The sequence below is a fragment of the Lineus longissimus genome, chromosome 10 (assembly GCF_910592395.1).
Source record: "Lineus longissimus chromosome 10, tnLinLong1.2, whole genome shotgun sequence".
NCBI classification, from domain to species: domain Eukaryota; kingdom Metazoa; phylum Nemertea; class Pilidiophora; order Heteronemertea; family Lineidae; genus Lineus; species Lineus longissimus.
In genome coordinates this window covers 17,416,865-17,437,421 of record NC_088317.1, presented here as the reverse complement: position 1 = coordinate 17,437,421, position 20,557 = coordinate 17,416,865, and the positions used below count along the sequence as shown (strand labels likewise).

Here is a 20,557-nt window from a genome sequence, read left to right as displayed (position 1 = left end):
GACTGAAATATCTGAATGTGAAAGTTAGTTATCAATTGAAGCTTATGAAAAAAACCACACATTGTAAACTTGCTTGCTCGTAAATATATTGAGAGTTTTAGAAATCATAGCACTCTCCCCTAGTTAGTATATAGTCTAAGCGTATAATTGATGACTGCATTATCTTTGTCAATTCTATCAATTTCAACGCAATTGCAATGTATAATGATAAGTGTCGTCACAACATGAAAGCTAAATGCTGACAGAGAGACTGTGGTTGAATAGCATGTCGCTTTGGACAATAAGCGAGACTGTGGTTGGTAGAGCAGGCGACATGAAGAGCGAGGTCCGATCGTTATCATGATTGAAAAATAGGGGATAATGGCGCGAAAAATGTTCTGTCTCGGAATAACCATACTTGTTTTGTGCCTTGTGGTGGATAGGATCAAAGGTAAGAGAGATTCAGTCAGAAGTCAATCAGATCATAACTTTTAATTTGACTTTTTGTATGATTTTGTAATTTCGTTTTTTATAACTTTCCCTTCGCTTTTTCGCCTGAGAGACCGTTGTATCAAAATATGTAAGTTGAGCGATTAGCAAAATATGAAATACGGGTCAAGAAGTTCATTCTTCCGCTTGCTAATGTCCGGTCGTTCAAAACAAGTGTTGTCTCTAACGCTGGCGGAGATAATACTATGTTTGTGACTAAAGTTGTTATGAACAACCAGGGCCTGGTGAGAAGTGGATGAATATTTATAGCAACTTGATATGATTTTTTTGTTGGCGTCGAGCCGGGAAACATCCATACACGACCTTTCAGAGGGAGAACAGCACATTCCGGAGGCACCCACGCCAAAAAGGCATTCAAAACACCTTGACACACTCTAAGGACACCTCATCCTGAAACCACCGCATAATAATATTCATCATTTGACGACAGCATGAATTCAAATCATGATCATGCGACCATGACGAATTCGGCTGCCTGCCTCAAGTTTGACTCCGATTGTACCCACACAGTTGGAATGTGACAATGTTGTCTTTCATTTTATTTCCCATCCAGGCCCGTGTCTTTCACTGTTCTTACCCACATGTGTCAGAATGTAACGAGTGTTCCTTTCATTCGCCATTACTGACCAATGCACATGTGTCAGAATGTAAAGCATGGCGCCTTTTATTCGTCATACCCTCAGGTGTCATGATCAAAATACATGTGAAGGTGGTGCCTTTTATTCCCCACACAAGTAATTACGAACGGCAGTCGGGGCCAACACGAAAAATACGTGATCGTTCCATTATCACACATTATCCTGATTGCTTATATCACATAAAAGTGTGATTGTTAGAAGTCACACAAAAACGTGATTGCGGAGTAACATAAAAGCATGCAATCACTGTTTAGCCTGAATAAACCAAATCACGGAAAAGTCTGATGGTGTATAAGCTCTCGCTGCAAGGTGGCTAGTATAGTGTGTAACCACTATTGGCCAGTTACGGGCCACTCTCTCTAATGTAATCAAGAGAGTGGTTGAGTCCCTCTTCGGTGAACATGTTTAGACACCGCAAACATTGAATTTATCTCGCATAACGTGCAACGAAAAGTTCATGGTTTGACAGGTTTGGCGTGCCTATTGTGCCATTTTAATCCAACTGGATTATTTTAATGGATATTGGCAGAAACAACAATGATTCCGTCATCATGCAGATTAATTGCACAGAACGAGTACATTTTAAATATTTAAATATTGTTTGGCAATGTTGTGCTATAGTTGCACTTGTTGTTTAATCGATGCATGGCTATCGGGACCTCAACATCGTCATGACAACCAATTTTATTCCCATACCGGACAATGATTTAGCAGTCAGGTTCAACCCAACATCCCGCTCCGAGTGCCTCCGGTAAAATCTGAGCGTTTCTGGCGGGCACCAATTTATTCACCCGGGTGGAGTAATTCGCCACTTTTTACAGGGTGCCCCTTCGTTCTCGCGGCAGACTCTTTGAAAAGAAGAGAACAGAAGTAAATGGCTTCATGACCCGATTCTGCCCCTGTACATGCATCCTCGAATATACTAGGGTCAGTCGTATGGTCCTCCCCTTGCACACATTACGTAAGCTCGATAAGTCCTGAACCCCAGGATGCTGGGAATAGCATTCCGCGAAGATGACGTCACTGCAGCTGCTGCCCTATATTTCCCCATCGCTGAATTACAGGCAATGTCGGACAAACATGCGGTTTCGTAATGGATTCAAGCTTTCTAACTAGGGCAGTTAGATTCAATCTGGCACATGTCCGAGTGTTGGAAATACTACATAATTGTTCTGAATATTTCTCTCTCTGACTCTATGGTATCATTCATGCTTAAAACAATGCAGGGTCAAAGATAATTGACTTTGAAATAAGCTCAAATGCGTAGAAATAAGTGTCGATGTCCGACTGTCACGTGACTAAAACGCCATCAATATCTTATGCAAATGACCTTGTGAGCTATAAATAGTAACTTCGCGGGATGCTATTGTAATTTGCCAGATGTTCTCGTAATGTCATAGAAAGTCTGGTGGTTTACACGTGTTGACAAGTTGACAATCTAATAATTTGATTTTGCGAACTTCAGGTGAACAATGGACAGTGATATTGACATTTTACGCAGCTCCCAACACGGGAACAACAAACCAGGTATACGGTTTGATGAAAGGAAGCCGCGCGGACTGCGGATGGGGGTTGCTGAACAACAGGCCGATTCCTAGTGGAGGATTGTAAGTATGATCATCCCATTTAATTCCGAAACCAAGAAATTGGCTTTTTTGTTATTGAAAATATATAATGTCTATTTTTTCATCAACTTGACCTTTATTCACAGCGTACTTACAACATTACTGACTTGCGCCAGTGCCATCGGTCGGGTGAAGTCTTTCACTATCAGGACGGATGGTACCGACGGGGCTGATCTTATCAAGGTAATACATCATAGTATTAATGAACATATGCAATATATACCTTCTCTAATCCGACGGTCATCCATTGATGGCGACTCAGAAGCTCTCATGCAGTAGTTGCACATAAGAAGCTCCCCGTGTCATAAGTGTTTCACGGGACCCCCACCCCCCCCCCCCCCCCCCACCCCCACCCCCACCCCCACCCCCATCCCCCTTTAACTGGTTTCTTCAGTCTGTAGACTTGTCTTGACAAGAATCTTTCAAATACAAAATTGTGTGTCTTGACCTTATCTCATTTCTTTCTCAGTTGGAGGTGAAGACTGCCACCGTTGACTACATTCTGTTGGACATGAAGACATCCTCCACTTCATTGAGAATGGACAGAGGAGTCAAATCGTTTACAGCAGAGACAAATGGTAAGTTATCGAACGAGCCCGCCCATTCAAAGAGTCTCGCCTCCCAGAAAGACATTCCCGAAGCAGACATGCGCCGGATACCCATCTCGACCCTCAATGTATTGACATAAGCTTCCAGACAACGCGCGTCAATATGGGTGGAGGCTACGAAGGCAATACCGCTGGAAGTTCAATATGGAGTATATCAGTAAGAAAGATGCACATGGAAATACATTACAGATAAGAGGCTCGATCAGTTGAGAGGGCGAGTGAACATGTTAAAACCGCGGGACGCCCACATATTATTATTGCTGGTCACGGAGATCCTCTTGATTTATTTGCAGACTCTGCGAGAACTTTCGAACAATTAACAGATAGCAAATTAGGGGGACTGGTTGAGGGCCCAGGAGCTACATACAGTTTGCTGGACTGCACGCGCAGATGTGCCGCGAATGACGCCTGCGAGGCGTACAGAGTCGTGAGTTCGAACTGCGAATTGAGGAGACACAACGATGGGAGTTCTCTGGGGACAAAGACATATTATAGACTGAAATATACGAATGTATTATAGTAATGTTACAAACCACGGTCAGTTCATGCCGACTTATCGGCGGTGAATATCAGTCCGACTCCTTTCATCGCCGACATCAAGAGCCATGATGGTGGATCGGCATACGGTCAGTTATACAGACTTGTATTTAGAATGGAAATCTTCATTGTAAACTCCATTGTTCCAAAACATTAGAGATGTCTAGAATTTCTTTTTGCACATAATTTTGTATTGGTCCTATAATAGCTTGTTTTGTTTACGATTCAATAATCTACCGGCACGGTACCTTTGAGCGATATGTCACAAATCATTTTTCTATGTATGGTTTGACACATTAGCGTTTTCAGAACAACAATAAACTTTCCATTTCTATCATTGATTTATATTGTTTCCGTGAATTCATGGTCCATGAAGGTGCTGGCGCATTGTGTATTGTAATTAACAGAATTTTTCTGAGCTCTCGGATTTATACATCAGGCTCATTTTACTCTAAATCTATGGTGATGCCCTATTTTACTTCGTCTGTTTCCTAATAGACCTGACCAAAGAGAAAAAAAGAAAAGCTCAGAACAAGCCGAACCCAAGAAATGCACTCGATGTGGTACGGATTCTGAGGGTGTAGTTTTGAGTTGGCGTTTTTCCGGTCGAAAACAAGGGTCGAAAAGAGGTTCAGCTCAGACGAAAAGTTACCCAAAAAAGAGATGGAGATGCCGGGGTTTGAACCCGGGGCCTCTCACATGCGAAGCGAGCGCTCTACCACTGAGCTACATCCCCATTCATACCCTTTTAAGAAGCGTGCGACATTTAATTGACTGTCGAATGGAGTATACATGAAGCCCTCCGACAATAGTATCGCCGTGGATCGGTTCGTGCCAAAGTTACACGCTTATCCTCAAGAGGAAATGACGACGACACGAGCGTTGGCCATGCTTATCGTATTTACCCATCACACACTGCGAAAACCCGCGCTGTTTCTTTTGTTGTGTTAGAGGCCTTTATCACGGACCCAACTAAACTATCAAATTAGTATTTCGGTCCGTGCAGTCATCCATCGCGAACTATCAGGGAATGATCCTCAATCGACCGATCATAGCCCGATTAAGCTATCACCAATGAGTATGACGGCCTGCATTTATACACGTTGGCATCCGTTTTCTTATGAATGCTATACACTCCGGACGCAGTGGGTCGGCCTTGTCTCTCCCACGTGACGTAGGAAGAATGAATAGGATGTCGAATTGACTGCTTTCGGAGTCTGATTCTGTTCACGTTGCACAAACCCAAGGTTCAGGAGACCTCTAAGACAGACTGGAGCGACTTCAACATAGCCTTATCTTTTAAGAGGAACTGTTAAATCAATTTGGTGTACTTTTCCAGTTTGTCCGGGGAAGCCTGTCTTCCATAAGGATGGTAGCTTTAGCCGCAGGCGTTTACAAAATGGATATGGCCGACTAATTGGATAAAAAAGGTACATAAAGGTAAGTCCCGCTTCGGCCATTCACGTCAATATCTGTCGGCAGAAAAAGGAAAAGTACTGATGGAGATGCCGGGGATCGAACCCGGGGCCTCTCACATGCAAAGCGAGCGCTCTACCACTGAGCTACATCCCCTCTCATGTCACAAGTTGAAGTGTCATAAGCCTAAAGATCATTTGAGTCTCCAATCAATAGGCCTTTCATTCGTGCTGACGCAGATGAGGGCTTGTCTTTGTCTCCACTATAATCAATAAAGATGCGTCGTCCATCAGTGGTGGACGGATATAGAAGACAAAGTCACAACCAGAAGGTGGGGATAACACAGTGGTGGACGGATATAGAAGACAAAGTCACAACCAGAAGGTGGGGATAACACAGCGCAAATACATGCACATACATGACGTACATGTATATCTTTTTCATACCGAGACATAAATGTAAACTGTAAAATCGAAAAAACGTAAGGCTGGCGAAAATAAAGGGTTTTACTGGAAATGTTTATACCGTATTTTCTCCATTAGACATCATTAGCTTGGGGGCCTTTCACTCGGCGCTTACTGTGTTTATGTGATGTGTGCGAGGGGAGGAGCAAGTAACTGGCCCTGTTATTCCAGGATGACATACAGTACCATGCCTTTACACTCAGCATTGGCAAATGAAGTTGGAGAACAAAATTATCTGAAGTCCTAACTAATACCAAACATTGATAACTATGGACAAATGTCCCAACTTTTGAGTTGGCCAACGGAAAAACATTCCACAGTTATCCGTTTGTCGCATTAGTGATCATTGTCACAGTTTCAACTGTAAGTCCCGCTTCGGCCATTCACGTCAATATCTGTCGGCAGAAAAAGGAAAAGTACTGATGGAGATGCCGGGGATCGAACCCGGGGCCTCTCACATGCAAAGCGAGCGCTCTACCACTGAGCTACATCCCCTCTCATGTCACAAGCTGAAGTGTCATAAGCCTAAACATCATTTGAGTCTCCAATCAATAGGCCTTTCATTCGTGCTGACGCAGATGAGGGCTTGTCTTTGTCTCCACTATAATCAATAAAGATGCGTCGTCCATCAGTGGTGGACGGATATAGAAGACAAAGTCACAACCAGAAGGTGGGGATAACACAGTGGTGGACGGATATAGAAGACAAAGTCACAACCAGAAGGTGGGGATAACACAGCGCAAATACATGCACATACATGACGTACATGTATATCTTTTTCATACCGAGACATAAATGTAAACTGTAAAATCGAAATAACGTAAGGCTGGCGAAAATAAAGGGTTTTAGTGGAAATGTTTATACCGTATTTTCTCCATTAGACATCATTAGCTTGGGGGCCTTTCACTCGGCGCTTACTGTGTTTGTGTGATGTGTGCGAGGGGAGGAGCAAGTAACTGACCCTATACAGTACCATGCCTTTACAATCAGCATTGGCAAATGAAGTTGGAGAAAAAAGTTATCTGAAGTCCTAACTAATACCAAACATTGATAACTATGGACAAATGTCCCAACTTTTGAGTTGGCCGACGGAAAACACTTCACAGTAATCCGTTTGTCGCATTAGTGATCATTGTCACAGTTTCAACTGTAAGTCCCGCTTCGGCCATTCACGTCAATATCTGTCGGCAGAAAAAAGAAAAGTACTGATGGAGATGCCGGGGATCGAACCCGGGGCCTCTCACATGCAAAGCGAGCGCTCTACCACTGAGCTACATCCCCTTTCATGTCACAAGTTGAAGTGTCATAAGCCTAAAAATCATTTGAGTCTCCAATCAATAGGCCTTTCATTCGTGCTGATGCAGATGAGGGCTTGTCTTTGTCTCCACTATAATCAATAAAGATGCGTCGTCCATCAGTGGTGGACGGATATAGAAGACAAAGTCACAACCAGAAGGTGGGGATAACAGTGGTGGACGGATATAGAAGATAAAGTCACAACCAGAAGGTGGGGATAACACAGCGCAAATACATGCACATACATGACGTACATGTACATGTATATCTTTTTCATACCGAGACATAAATGTAAACTGTAAAATCGAAAAAACGTAAGGCTGGCGATAAAGGGTTTTAGTGGAAATGTTTATACCGTATTTTCTCCATTAGACATCATTAGCTTGGGGGTCTTTCACTCGGCGCTTACTGTGTTTATGTGATGTGAGCGAGGGGAGGAGCAAGTAACTGACCCTGTTATTCCAGGATGACATACAGTACCATGCCTTTACACTCAGCATTGGCAAATGAAGTTGGAGAAAAAAGTTATCTGAAGTCCTAACTAATACCAAACATTGATAACTATGGACAAATAAATGTCCCAACTTTTGAGTTGGCCAAGGGAAAAACACTCCACAGTAATCCGTTTGTCGCATTCGTGATCATTGTCACAGTTTCAACTCAAGGAAATTGAAGTTTACACCAGTAGTTTGTTTCATAACAATGCTCTCATGTCTAAGCTGTTCCAGGAGAAATTCGACGATCATTGCAGGTGTTGTCAATTAACTCGAAGAATGCCCTGAAGATGGCGCTGCTCATATGATGAGCGAGAGGATCAAGTACAAGGTTATTTCATAAGTACCATTGCAAAGATGACACTGATATTGACCAAGAACGCCCAACTCGGCTTCACAATTCCTGATCCCATGGTAACACACTTTCCACGCTCCTCTTGAAATGTTGTGAAATTCCGCCAGGTATTGCAAGTACAATCATAGCGACGAAACTCTTCGTCTGCTCCTTTGCATGTCGCCATGGCCGCCTGTAGGAAGAAACCCTCCGCGTAAACTGGGGGTAGTTTTGCGGATTTGTATTCAGCAGGAGAGGCGCATTCGCCAAGGACCGCCAGGGTCTGCGCCTTGAGGACGTTGTAGAGCGCGCAATCGCAGTTTATCGGATTCCCGTAGGCGACAACTTCGGCCCCTTCAAAGAAACAATAATCAGCTAAGAAGTCCAAGGTGGTGAGATTGTTGTTGGACACGTCAATCGTAGTCGGCGTCGGTCGGTTCAAAAACACTTTCGGGGAGATGGAGTTGAGTTGGTTGTTCTTGAAATTGTATGAACTTTTTTTCAAAATTTTTTCGCCGGAGTACTTTGCGGCGGCGAGTGCGTCGACGGATCCCAGCATGTTGTCCTGTAATTTAATCACGCGGAGTTTCTGCAATGGCGCGAAAAGTTTCTGTGGGATCTCCGCCAGGCCCGCACCAGAAAGATCTATTCTCTCCAAAGTGGATCCGAGCCTCGCAAACGTGTTTTCCGAGAGGTTACCAAGCTTCAATTGGTTCCCCCGCAGCGACAGCAACTTTAGTGGAGGCGGATCGGCAAAGACGTCGTCCGCGATCGTCGTTATTTTATTCGCCGATAGCGTGAGACTGGTGAGATTTGTCATGTCTGCCGATTTTAGGACGGGGCACGATGTCAACGTGCAGTTACTCAAGGATAAAGTAGCCAGGTCCTTGACTCCTTTGAAAGCGAAAGGCGATATGTCCTCGATTGGGTTGTTGTCCATAATGACGGAGAAAACGCTCAGGTCATCAAACGTACTATTCGGAATTCGCGTGAGTTTGTTGTCCATTAAGTTGATACTTTGAATCGAGGCGTTTCGGTCCACTTCCGAAAAATCCGGCATTGTTGTGAGTCCTCTTCCGATGCAGTTGATTGCCCGAAACATGTCTCCTCTCGATTCGCACGTGCATGGGAAGCCGTCGGGACAGAATGTGTGACCCCCGTGCAAGATGGTCGCAATAAAAAAGAGGTAGGCGACTGGTCGTGATGTCATGTTGGCCTGAAAAATATTAGGAAATCAGTTCAATATCAAAGAAATCGCAGCGACAAAAGGCGTTAACGGACACGAACTTGGCGGAGGCTGGTCAGCGAGGGTCCGGTCGTATGTCGCGTCTGTTGCGCGATGGCATATTACGGATAAACGATTCCCCACTGTACTATGCAATTGTGATATATTGTTCAATTGCCATGGGAAGGAAAAAGGAAAAAATCTCTCCATCTGTCTTCGACGATAATGGAATGATTGTAACATGTTATGCGAAATGTTACAACACCATGATAATGATAGTGGTTAATGAGACACGCCATCAGATAAAATCTGCACAGCAAACACGGCTCTGTGTCGTCCATGCATATGGAGGTCTGGAACTGCTTGATTCGTACAACTAAAGACAGGTAGATGTGAGCGATAAGATGACGCGTACACCACACCACACATTATATCCAACCCGACCCGGACTCCGCAGACGGAGGTTACGGACGGAGTACCTCTCCATGGTTCAGAATGGTGGACCATTTATTCGCCACTCCGGGTCAAGGCTGAAGGACGAGACACAGACGAGTTTGCAGTATTTGGTGGCGTTTTCGCTTGAATCCAAGATGACCCTTCGATGACTCCTCAACTCGAGTGCGACAATTAAGTGATTCATTAAATAGATGGTAGCATTGTCAATAACGGTCGCGCAACGGCATCCTGATATCGGCATGTTGTGACAGGACCATCAGACGCTTTCCATCATATAATGTTTACTCCCAGGAGCTAATCTGCTTTAATGGCGTCATGTAATTGGTCAAGTTGACCGGGGCTCAGCACGTAAACACCTCAAAATAGTCCAGCCTTCCCTCTCAATCTATTTCCGTGTGCATGGTTGCGACGTGAATTCAATGGATGTCACACCTTCAAGACATTTAGGGGGTAAAATGATAATAAGGGGCGAATTGATTAATCAACTATTCCTGCAAGTCCCGTTTTAGGTGCAAAGAGACAATGAGATACGTTTTCATTTCGTAACGAAAAAGACGACATCGTACAGTGTACTAGAGTATGCGAGAATTACTGCGCGTATTCAATATCGGCGGGGGAGAAATGCGTTATTGCCCCATCACTATAAGGATGCGGACCTCACTAATGTGATAAAGACAATCTTTGAAGACTAACGCCCAGTGAATAAGCTGTGGTGGTCTTGTCACAACCAGTCATTGTCACAACCAGTCATTGTGAGGACACTCTTAGCGGACATAAACATCATTTAATCAATTACTCACCTTCGTATAGTAATATTCCGTTCGTCACAATCTGTCTTCCTAGCTGTCTGTGCAAATGTTTTGAAATGTTGCCCTGCCAAATTCACCTAGCTTCTAAATTAGGAAAGGACGCTCTTTAATGTTGGTCACGTGACAGTGGGCTATCGTCTGCCACTACTCTCAATTGTCATCTCCGATGGACAATAGCAATCTGGATGAAACGGGGTCCTGCCAACAATGGGTAAAGGTTTCACTAAAGGATCCAACGGTATTGCTAAATTCATGTTCCCTCAGAGGGAAAACTCTGAATTACATCAAATGTGGTATAACCGAGATTGTCGTCTAGATAATGTAACAACCGTCAAAAGTACCAATAGATATTGTGTAACATTTTGAGACGACATTATCTGTAGGTAATGTTCCGATGATGTCTGATACCCGCAAACAATTACTGCGGATCTTATATCAATACAACACTTTTGATAATTGCCACTCGATCCGGGCAAGTTGTCTCTTGCAGGCCGGATTTTTGGAAGTCTTCTCCAGAATAAACAAAGCGTGGTCGTCCCCGGGGTCATCAGATGTTAGCCAGAGATACTGGGCCGATCTTGACACTAGAGGCGCCGATTTCGTTCTAATTTTAAATTTCGTCACTGTGCGAGTTTGCTGGGCGCTCGATTCCTGTCCCAATATGGCCGCTGTTGGTGGCAGAGATACAAGTGAGGGCAACGGCAAGCGCAGACGGTAGCTCTTGTGAGAGAGGTTGGTGAAAGTTTGGTGCGCGGGGTTTTTAAAATGATGAATTTTGGTCGGTATTTTAGCCGTATTTCAAAGCTTGGACAAAAGGCTTGAAGTAAATAATTTGTCTTTACAATGTAATATGAGAAGTATTAGGAGTAATAGTTGTATTAGTAGAATGGCACTTTTATTCAGAAGGGCTGTTATTATCTCATTAATTCAAAAAGACCACGTGTTGCTAAGTGAGGTCAAGGTTGCTAGGCGCGGTATGTTGTTGTCGTCGTAACATTTGATCCATCACAACGTGTTGAGAAGTCGCTCTCAAACTTCTCCGATTTTCAAGTGAGTAAAATGAAAATATTATGAATGACTGAGAGCCTGAGCTCGAGAAGATCGGTATCTCGTCGACTGTGGCAAAGTCTAGCAGCATGTCACTATTTTTTGTGGAGAAAATATATCATTGTTGGGATGCAAAACCTGCGGCATGAACAGAGTGGCGACTGTGTGTTCATGATCATGCATTGCATGACAATCCATGAAAAAACTGCTGTCGCTGCTTCACTGTTCATGTACTTGGTTGCCTTGCACTGCCCGGCTGTAGCGCCGGCCCAGTTGTCGTAATCCATAGGGGTAGGCCTAGTGACTATATAGTGTCACAGATACAGATTGACAGTGGCCAGTGCCCATCCTGGCCGGCCAGGTATCCAATCCATGCTTCCAGCATCATCATCATTTATCATTATCATCATGGCATGTCAGTCACACTCACAGTTTCAGTGACCCCTCTCCCCCTCCAGTAACCCACATTACTCCAATTTCAATTCTACTTTGGCATTTTAACTCTCTCTTCTTCTCGATCTGTCTTTCACTCTTTCCTTTCTTCTTCTTTAACCAGGTCCTAATCACTCCTTTCAAAGTCCATCTTCCTGTCAAATAGAACCATGTTCGGAGCTTTCAGAAATGCCAGCAAGCTGGTTAGAATCTTTGCTGTTGGAGGGAGCACTGTTGCAATAGGTGCCGCCACCTTTATGTACAAAGAACAACTATCTGTCCATGCTCGCTTGGGTACAACTAATGTCCATCTGAGGTACCCAGCTAGTGCTAACTTCCCAGATCTTAGCAAGCACAACAACTTGATGGCAAAGTTTTTAACCCCTGAGGCAAGTGAATCACAATCTGCAATCAGTTTCAACTCAAAATCAATTCAAGACGTACCTGAATGATGCAGTGTACTGTAAGTCCCTGACCCTTCTGAAAAAGAGAAAAGGCCAACAATGACAATCTCCACTGTCTTTGACTCTAGTGATCAAAGATATTTTCATGTATCCCATTGCTACCTTTGATTTTCAGATCTATGCCAAGCTCCGTGCCAAGACGACCCCAAATGGCTGGACTCTGGACGGATGCATTCAAACTGGAGTGGACAACCCCGGACATCCGTTCATCTCCACTGTTGGAGCTGTGGCTGGTGATGAGGAGTCATATGAGGTGAGAAACTGTATTGAGTAGGGCGAGCTGGGGTGGATGCTAAATCGGTACCAAAGAACAAACTGAAATTGGACCCATATATTCTCCCTGTGACAAAAACTAGGAGAGATGTTGGGCAAATGGAACAATCAAGGACCAGGTACAACCAACAATTCTTCTTCGTTTTAGGTCTTCAAGGATTTGTTTGACCCAATCATTGCAGCTCGGCACAATGGCTACAAGCCAACCGACAAGCATCCCACAGACTTGGACCATACCAAGGTAAGAGGAGTGGAGCGTAAAAATCCAATAGCCATTAGTTCGAACCCAGGTCCGGTCCCTGTTGGTCCTAGGAGTTGAGCCCAAGACATGAGCCAATCCTGATCAGTCAGGTCTGAATGTAGTAAGGGCATGAGGGCCCTCCAGTGGTCTCTGGAAAATGTTTTTTATGTAGAACAACTAGTGAATTCCTCAACTAGATAATTAAAAGTGAACTTTCGTTATTTTGGTTTTGAATCCATCAAGTTTAGGCAGGTTGCTCACTGTAAATAACTTTATCTTCAGATCAAGGGTGGAGAATTTGACTCCAAATATGTCCTCTCCAGTCGTGTTCGTACCGGACGTTCCATTCGTGGCTTGAGCCTCCCGCCAGCATGCACCCGGGCTGAGAGGCGCGAGGTCGAGAGAGTAACAGTCAATGCCCTGAAGAAGCTTCCTGACGAGTTCAAGGGGAAGTACTACCCACTGGATAACATGACTGACGGAGAGCAAGAACAACTCATTGCTGTGAGTACCCGAGCATTTACACAGTAACGTTCATTTAAGTTATAGCCTTTCCAGTCTTTAATAAAACTCTACTTTGAAAAATTGAAATAAACTTTCAAGGGGAAAATTGAGAACAGATTTGACTGCAGAAGAGAGATATTATTATGTCCCTTATCAGAAGACATCCAAATGAAGTGTTTCAGTAGGTGACGTTCACATATTATCTCATTTCCAAACTTCGTTCCTTCCACAGGATCATTTCCTGTTTGACAAGCCAGTGTCTCCACTCTTGTGCTGTGCTGGCATGGCCCGCGACTGGCCAGACGGCCGAGGTATCTTCCACAACGAAGGCAAGAACTTCCTCCTCTGGATCAACGAGGAGGACCACACCCGCGTCATCTCGATGGAGAAGGGCGGCAACATGAGAGCTGTCTTTGAACGATTCTGCAAAGGCCTGAATCTTGTTGAGCAGAACATCAAGGCCGCTGGCTGGGAGTTCATGTGGAATGAACACCTTGGATACATCCTGACCTGCCCAAGCAACTTGGGAACTGGTCTTAGAGCTGGTGTTCATGTCAAGATCCCCCATTTGAGTCAGGTAAGATTAAAACCTATGACTTAGCTCAGACTCTACCCCAGTAACCTCGGAACTGGTCTTAGAGCTGGTGTTCATGTCAAGATCCCCCACTTGAGCCAGGTAAGATTACAACCTATGACTTGCTCAGACTCAGCCCCAGTAACTTGGGAACTGGTATAAGAGCTGGCAGCCAAGTAAGATCTCAAAATCAGCTTAGATGATTCACATCATTTGCGATCAAACAAACCTTTTTGTACGTAGTTTCTGAATGCCATCCTCTGTTTCAAGGATAAGCGATTCGACAGCATCCTTGACGCCTTGAACTTGCAGAAGCGTGGCACAGGAGGGGTAGACACTGCAGCTGTTGGAGACACCTTTGATATCTCAAACAATGATCGGCTTGGAAAGTCCGAGGTAAGCGATGCTGGGACAATCATAATATATGGGATAAAATGGTATGGTTAATTCCAAAGTAATATAGCGCATATAGCATTTTGTACGGGTCGGTGAGTATGTCAGATGGGGCACAGTCTTGGATGCTGCCACAACAAAATGTCTCATTGCGGGAAACTCTGAGTAGGGTTGTATTTGGTTCGGCGTGGGGGCAGTTGGTCCTGTGACAAACAAATCCAATTGGATGTTGAGAACAATTCTTTTTATTTCCAGGTTCAACTTGTCCAGTCAGTCATCGATGGCATTGACCTCCTCATCCAGATGGAGAAAGTCCTTGAAAAGGGCAAATCTATCAACGGCATGATCCCCAAGTAGTTTCTTTTCGAGATTCTGAGCAGACCCTTCTCTTTATTTTTCTTAACTTTTCAAAACTTATTAAAATATATGTATCATTTATTCGCCTTTTTAGGCCTTCATTGACTGTGATATGAATAGCACGAACTTTTTCTGTCGCTATTTCATAAAGTCTATTGCTACTCAGTCAGGTGCTGTTGCAGTTTACACATGTATCATACAATTTGTAGTTACATTGAGAAGTGGGTTTTCATCTAGATAGACGTGACAGCACCTGGTCGAGTTTACAGTACACTGCCAGTAACTGTGATATTCTGCTGCATAAAATGCACTTTTAAAAGAAACAGCAATTCGGAAGTGAATCCGTGTCACATTTACAGTTAGGCTAGATGGTCCCTCTACAGACCTCTTGGAAAGTTTTTCATTTCGTTACAAAATGTATTGTTGTGTTATTTTTATCTATTTTTAACGATTCTATTATGAATCTTCTAGCCATTTTAGTTTTATTTAATAAAGTATGCATGGATGTTTGTTATTATTCTCGGTGTGTTCATGACTTTTCCATTTTTGCCCCTTTCGGCTCGAATATCCCATTGACTGACCTATTCCCCAGCCAGCCAGAAACCTGCTGCTCATGCAGCCCTACAGCCTGAGCACTTCTGACCAGCATTCATCATAAACCTGGGTGGAGTGAGGCAAGTTGAACAAAGAGACCTGCCTAACGTTTGGCGCCAACTGGGGGTTCGAACCAGGAACCTCTTGACCGCTAGCTGAGAGTGATAGTCCGACTCCGAGCCACTAGTACATGCAGCTCCTGTGATAGCATTTCCTTTGCACTGCTAGAAAGAATACACGAAACAATCGTATTGAAAACATTGTCTTATTCTAAAATTCAACTTTTATGATTTTAAAGGTAATTGCACTGTACAACAAAAAACTTGTAACAGAGTGACATGATTAGTTACATATAAACAAATAAACAAACTGGAAGCCTGAGCTGTTAGGCTCACTATTCTCTGCAGCAAACAAACGTACCAACATATCCCCAAAACCAATTATTACCCTAAATTAATGTTTAAGTACGATTTAGGGGTCGTCCCCCTATATGCATCCTGTACGCTCTGGCCATAATCACGGCATGTGCATTCTGTCATACATTCTACTATCTGTAAAAGTCATCTTGCTAGAAGAAACAGTATTGAGAGCTTTTTTAGAATATTTGATACGTGCAATGTACTGACCAATAGCAAGGGCACTTTCAACTTGTCAACATCTGGCACCTTTAGGAATTCTTACACAATGGATTGTAAATGGTGACCTCCATGGACCATTATGGGTTTATGGGCAGGAATGGCCCGCCAAACATACATCAGCCCACAGTAGTTCATGTAGTTGTATCTGGGTCATTTTAAAAGCCCGCTGCGTCTACAGTACTGAAGAGCAGTGCAGTCCTTTAATACTCCTTAACAAACCAACTAATTAACTGCCGAGGCTACTATAAGCCACATATTTGTCACCAGATACTCCACAGGAAACAGATATGAAGAATTCGTAAAAAAAACATCACCTAAACACCCTCTTCTTATTCCCATTCATCAGGAGCTGATTTTGATGGATAAACTTTTCGGTTTCGATTTGTCCGCTCGGCCACCACGGTCCATCCGGTATAACGGTAAACTGCTTGACAATGCGGACACCTCCCAGTACAAACTCCGCGAAAGGAAAAGTTTATATAACAGAAGAACTGCAGTAGCTTCACATAGCACCACTGTGACGGTCAAAAACTGAAAATAAAACAGGAGACATCTTAGCTATCAAGTTTTTCTGTTAACGCCCCAGGGGACCATGGACTCTTCCCCCTTCCCATGCAGTAAGACCACATGATTAAGAATGGTTACCGAACTTGAAGTATTGGTTGTGTATTCAAAGCCTGAAGTATCGGAAAATATCTACTTTTTCATTCATTGGACAAAGCATGAACAAGAACAAGCCACTTGAAGTAAAATATTGATAAAATATCCGTGGAATTGTAGGCCTTTTTTGCGTCCAGTGTCATTTAGACATTGACTGAAACATCAACTAGCCCAGTGCTCCTCATTTTCTTCCATGTTTTACCAGTACAGAAAGCAAACTTTAGCTCAAGTGGCCATCAGAGGGTTGCCCACCAAATGTTTATATCTGGGCATGCCAGACAAGATCAAAGCATTCCTAACAACCACTCAAACTTTTCCCTGTTATGTCATTCAAACATCATGATTACAACTGAAACTTACCTGGTAACAATAATAGTCTCCTACAAACCATGATAATGACAGGAATACTGGATAACACATGAACCATAACAAACAGCACTGAAAAAGTAAGACCAGGGTGTTATTTTGTCTCTATTAAGAAAAGTACATTCTATCCAAAATGAAATCAATCACCATGACTCAATGGTTATTGTCACAGACCTCACACAACAAACATGGCCAAAGATGGCACAACATTGATACACCAAACTAAGCAATGATGGAAGGAAACTCACCTCGGCAAACCTAGCATAAAACTCTCTTTTCAAGGCACTTCTCTCAAACTGCATCACGAAAAGGAGATTACCCGAAAACATGGCCGCCAGTAGGACTCGCAGCATGAGTAATATTGTCCCTGCCATGTTGCTGGGCGGATGGAAGAGTCGGTGATCCATATCCCGTAGTTGCTCCCAGATGAATAATACACCCTTTAAAGAGAAAGAGCAAAGTTGAAATAAAGGAAGGTTTTAAAAGTTTGGGGATGGACCCGTTTGCGTCGAAGACCTCAGATCTGAGAATGTCTAATGTTCAATGTTGGGCTTTGTAACTTTTCTTTCCCTAACAGAGACAACTGGACATAGGAGGGAATTTGGGTAAACGCTTTGGTGCAAGAAACATTACCCGACCCATCGCAAGCATCATTGGCCAACTGTGCAGCAGGCAACCACAGGCTTCCTCCAGCTTACCATTTCCTGGGCCACGTCCTCAATTTTGTGTAGCGTCAGCAGTCTGTCTCCACTTCCCAGCAGTGATTGGGTGTAAGACAGGAAGGACTTTTGCTGGTGGCCTGGGCATCTCCTGCCACACATTGAACAGTCACATACTTTATCCATTCATAGTACATGTACACACGTATTTCAATGACTGAGACCGACAGCTTCAAAGCAAGACTACATGTACATCACTTACCTGTAACAGGCCTAGAATACCCACTATCTGCACAGCCGGCTTTGTTTTTAGCATGTCTAAATGAGAGGGCTTTTGAGGTCCTGCCAACGTCCAGCCGAGAGATATGCTGACTAACATATGTAGCATTAGGAACTGTGACACCAGATCTAGTACTGAAATGAAGCAAGGATATTTTTACCTAAGAGTCTCTTTCTAAAATGCGAACTTTCATTGACAATACTGTTGGTATCTCCACGACGATGAACAGCGCGGAAACCTGGGCAACAACTCAGACAGAAGAAAGAAGACCTGATGCTTTTGTCAGATGCTGCCTTCACCGCATTCTCGGGGCAGATGATTCCAACATGTAACGAACAAGTGAGACAACTTCGCTTGGACAGAAGCATCGGAAGAACACAGATTCCCAAAGAAGCTGCCAAAGTGGCCGAACCAATCATGGCATGGGGAGAAGAGACAGGACATGTCATGACGCAATGAAGTGAAATGGTACGGCAGCTGGTCTTAATCTTCACTTGTGTCAGTGGATACTACCAGGTGATGCAACAACAAAAGACCATTTAAAGAGGTAGGCCAAACTGTCAACAAATCTTCTTATAACTTATTCTTGCAATTACACTTACACTCTGATAATGTTTCAAAGAAGGATGACCCCTGACCATTTGATGAAAAGCTGAAAAGTAATGTGAAAATTCTAAACTTAGGCCTTATTTGTTCACTCAGCTATATTGTAGAAACTAAATGTATGGCTATCTTTCAATAATACGAAATAGCTGAAGGGCGACTTGGACTGGAGGGGAGTTGTCAGACTTATATCTGTACAGTGTACGTTATGGCTTAACTAGAGGAGTTAATGCTAAGATAAGTTAACACCAGCATTAGTGACCAGACTCGTTTAGAACCAGGCCCTGTATACTAATTCAGCTAACCTGTATAGATGGAATAGCATGAACAGTGAGCTAATGACTTGAGATCCGGCAGCGCTGGTAAGGAGACACAGCACAAGGTGCATTGGTCCTTTCTTTGATAGCGTCTGAACTAGCTGAGGAGCAAAGATGCAGCCGATCACGAATAATGCAAGGTTGAGAAGTTGGTAAAATTTCAGAAGACCTGCAAGAAATGAGAACACACATTTACAAATTGGCAATTTCATAGTAAGTCTCAATAATGAGAAACAAAGCCATGAATCTACATCATCATTGGTTGCAAGATTTCGTTTTATTTGTGCTTCAAGGGTGCTTCTGGGTCAATTTCCTTTTCAACAAACCAACACATTATCATAAACTCCTCTCACTTACCGAATTCATCGCAGCTGAAATGATTGGCTGGTATGCCTAGAGAATCAGGATTCAACAACTCAATTTCATATTCGATAAGGGTGTCCTTCTCTCGAAAGGTTTCTTCACATGTGTACTGATCTGCTAGCACAAGGGTCCACCTACGGAATCCTGGAAGACTTGGGAGGGAATGGTTTCCTTCGGCTGATAGTAGAACTGGAAGGGGGAAAAATTTCAACTTAGCATTGAGATCACAGCTTCTAAATAGGTCCTGGTGGTGTTGGCCCAAGCCCAAACAAGGCTCAAACTTACTTACAGGAGGCAACATCGAAAAGAAAAAAAACACTTAGGGGATAGGATAACTAAGCATTGAGATAGTAGCTTCTAAAAACTCTTCAAGTGGTGCCGTATGAAGCCCCAACAAGGCTCAAAATGAGAGGAGGCAATATTGAAAGGCAGCTGTTGATGGTCCAGCAACCAGATGATACCATAAAGCGGGCTGAATGAAAAATGCTCCGGTTAACTTACAAGAAAAGCTTGCTTTCCCCAGCATTTGCTGACAGCTACCATTGTCGGAGACCAGTGCTTCATCCCTTGTCATATACTCCTGGGCGACATAAGCGTAGAGCTTCAACTGATGTGAGATTCCTTCGACATGTTCAATGTCCAGTTTATATTTGATCAATGAGCCATCACCTGAAAACCATGTGAATTTATAGAATTATCTTTTTCCAAAGAATATTCAGTGACTCTGTATCTGGGATTGTTTTGGCCCTGCCCCTGAACATCCACCTTCTAAACTAGTGCAATAATATCTATTGACACCGGCTTGACTGGCTCTATCCAATCACATGCCCTATGACACTCTAGATAATCGGAGATCTCTGGTGTGCCCCAAGCAGCTGAAGGTTCAACAATAGCCCGGGGGGGGGGGGGGGGGGGGGCACCACGACACGCCACAAGTCTGCTCAAGTTCAGAAAGGTGCTTATCAACGACAGTATCAGGTAACCACAGCGACACACAACGACAGATCTTAATCTGTAGGAAGAGCCTAAAGACGAATTACATCATAAAGACAAACGCACCTGAAAAACAAAATTCATCTGCAAGCACTTCACCGACAGCATGCTTTGCTTGAAAACTGCTGAAGGTACCCACAACGACTTTGGCAGACGCTTTCTCAAAGATTGCAAGGCATGATAACAGAATAAATGATGTGTATAGTTGCACGGAGATGTACATTTTGATTTCAATTAGTTAGATATCTTTGAATCGATTTGAGATGTTAGAAAACAGCTGTTTTTGAGGAGCAAAATAACTGGAAAATGGAAAGAGCCATATCGACGTGGCTGTCGTAAAAAGCTGTTGACATTTATAAAATTTACAAAATAAAAAAATAAAATCGAGTCATTAGAAAGAAATTATCT

The 20,557-nt window shown here is 43.4% G+C and overlaps 4 protein-coding genes and 4 non-coding genes across 8 annotated transcripts; 2 read left to right on the top strand and 6 right to left on the bottom strand.

The window, feature by feature from the left end:
- Positions 1–301: 301 nt before the first annotated feature.
- Positions 302–4,234, top strand: LOC135494985 (uncharacterized). The gene is made up of 5 exons (XM_064783366.1): positions 302–430; positions 2,593–2,734; positions 2,839–2,935; positions 3,222–3,330; positions 3,654–4,234. The coding sequence occupies exons 1-5, from the start codon at positions 361–363 to the stop codon at positions 3,878–3,880; spliced, it is 645 nt and encodes a 214-aa protein (XP_064639436.1). The 5' UTR covers positions 302–360; the 3' UTR covers positions 3,881–4,234.
- Positions 4,235–4,561: 327 nt separating this feature from the next.
- On the bottom strand, positions 4,562–4,633 carry Trnaa-cgc (transfer RNA alanine (anticodon CGC)). Its single transcript has one exon. It is a non-coding gene; the product is annotated as a tRNA-Ala (tRNA).
- A 764-nt stretch (positions 4,634–5,397) lies between these two features.
- On the bottom strand, positions 5,398–5,469 carry Trnaa-ugc (transfer RNA alanine (anticodon UGC)). The gene has a single exon. It is a non-coding gene; the product is annotated as a tRNA-Ala (tRNA).
- A 731-nt stretch (positions 5,470–6,200) lies between these two features.
- Positions 6,201–6,272, bottom strand: Trnaa-ugc (transfer RNA alanine (anticodon UGC)). Its single transcript has one exon. It is a non-coding gene; the product is annotated as a tRNA-Ala (tRNA).
- Positions 6,273–6,986: 714 nt separating this feature from the next.
- Positions 6,987–7,058, bottom strand: Trnaa-ugc (transfer RNA alanine (anticodon UGC)). Its single transcript has one exon. It is a non-coding gene; the product is annotated as a tRNA-Ala (tRNA).
- An 841-nt stretch (positions 7,059–7,899) lies between these two features.
- LOC135494389 (leucine-rich repeat-containing G-protein coupled receptor 4-like) lies at positions 7,900–9,111 on the bottom strand. Its single transcript, XM_064782310.1, has one exon. It carries the CDS (start codon positions 9,109–9,111, stop codon positions 7,900–7,902), a length of 1,212 nt encoding a protein of 403 aa, XP_064638380.1.
- Positions 9,112–12,040: 2,929 nt separating this feature from the next.
- LOC135494388 (creatine kinase M-type-like) lies at positions 12,041–14,676 on the top strand. The gene is made up of 7 exons (XM_064782308.1): positions 12,041–12,259; positions 12,450–12,587; positions 12,756–12,848; positions 13,131–13,352; positions 13,585–13,929; positions 14,197–14,322; positions 14,575–14,676. The coding sequence occupies exons 1-7, from the start codon at positions 12,041–12,043 to the stop codon at positions 14,674–14,676; spliced, it is 1,245 nt and encodes a 414-aa protein (XP_064638378.1).
- An 845-nt stretch (positions 14,677–15,521) lies between these two features.
- Positions 15,522–20,470, bottom strand: LOC135494678 (integral membrane protein GPR180-like). Its single transcript, XM_064782877.1, has 9 exons — positions 20,216–20,470; positions 19,658–19,825; positions 19,151–19,345; positions 18,782–18,962; positions 18,476–18,525; positions 17,856–18,007; positions 17,183–17,374; positions 16,929–17,006; positions 15,522–16,439 (listed from the first exon to the last, which is right to left on the bottom strand). Exons 1-9 carry the CDS (start codon positions 20,370–20,372, stop codon positions 16,251–16,253), a joined length of 1,362 nt encoding a protein of 453 aa, XP_064638947.1. The 5' UTR covers positions 20,373–20,470; the 3' UTR covers positions 15,522–16,250.
- Between the last annotated feature and the right edge of the window lie 87 nt (positions 20,471–20,557).

Bases quoted from the DNA above. Each gene is read 5' to 3' on its own strand.
- LOC135494678 (XM_064782877.1), bottom strand. From the start codon at position 20,372: ATGTACATCTCCGTGCAACTATACACATCATTTATTCTGTTATCATGC. The intron at 19,346-19,657 runs GTAAGTTAACCG...TCCCCCTTCCAG, and splicing joins GGGGAAAGCAAGCTTTTCTT to TTCTACTATCAGCCGAAGGA. The intron at 18,526-18,781 runs GTTAGCTGAATT...ATTACTTTTCAG, and splicing joins ATGCTATTCCATCTATACAG to CTTTTCATCAAATGGTCAGG.
- LOC135494389 (XM_064782310.1), bottom strand. From the start codon at position 9,111: ATGACATCACGACCAGTCGCCTACCTCTTTTTTATTGCGACCATCTTG.
- LOC135494985 (XM_064783366.1), top strand. From the start codon at position 361: ATGGCGCGAAAAATGTTCTGTCTCGGAATAACCATACTTGTTTTGTGC. The intron at 431-2,592 runs GTAAGAGAGATT...TGCGAACTTCAG, and splicing joins TGTGGTGGATAGGATCAAAG to GTGAACAATGGACAGTGATA. The intron at 3,331-3,653 runs GTAAGTTATCGA...ATTTATTTGCAG, and splicing joins GTTTACAGCAGAGACAAATG to ACTCTGCGAGAACTTTCGAA.
- LOC135494388 (XM_064782308.1), top strand. From the start codon at position 12,041: ATGTTCGGAGCTTTCAGAAATGCCAGCAAGCTGGTTAGAATCTTTGCT. The intron at 12,849-13,130 runs GTAAGAGGAGTG...CTTTATCTTCAG, and splicing joins CAGACTTGGACCATACCAAG to ATCAAGGGTGGAGAATTTGA. The intron at 13,353-13,584 runs GTGAGTACCCGA...TTCCTTCCACAG, and splicing joins AGCAAGAACAACTCATTGCT to GATCATTTCCTGTTTGACAA.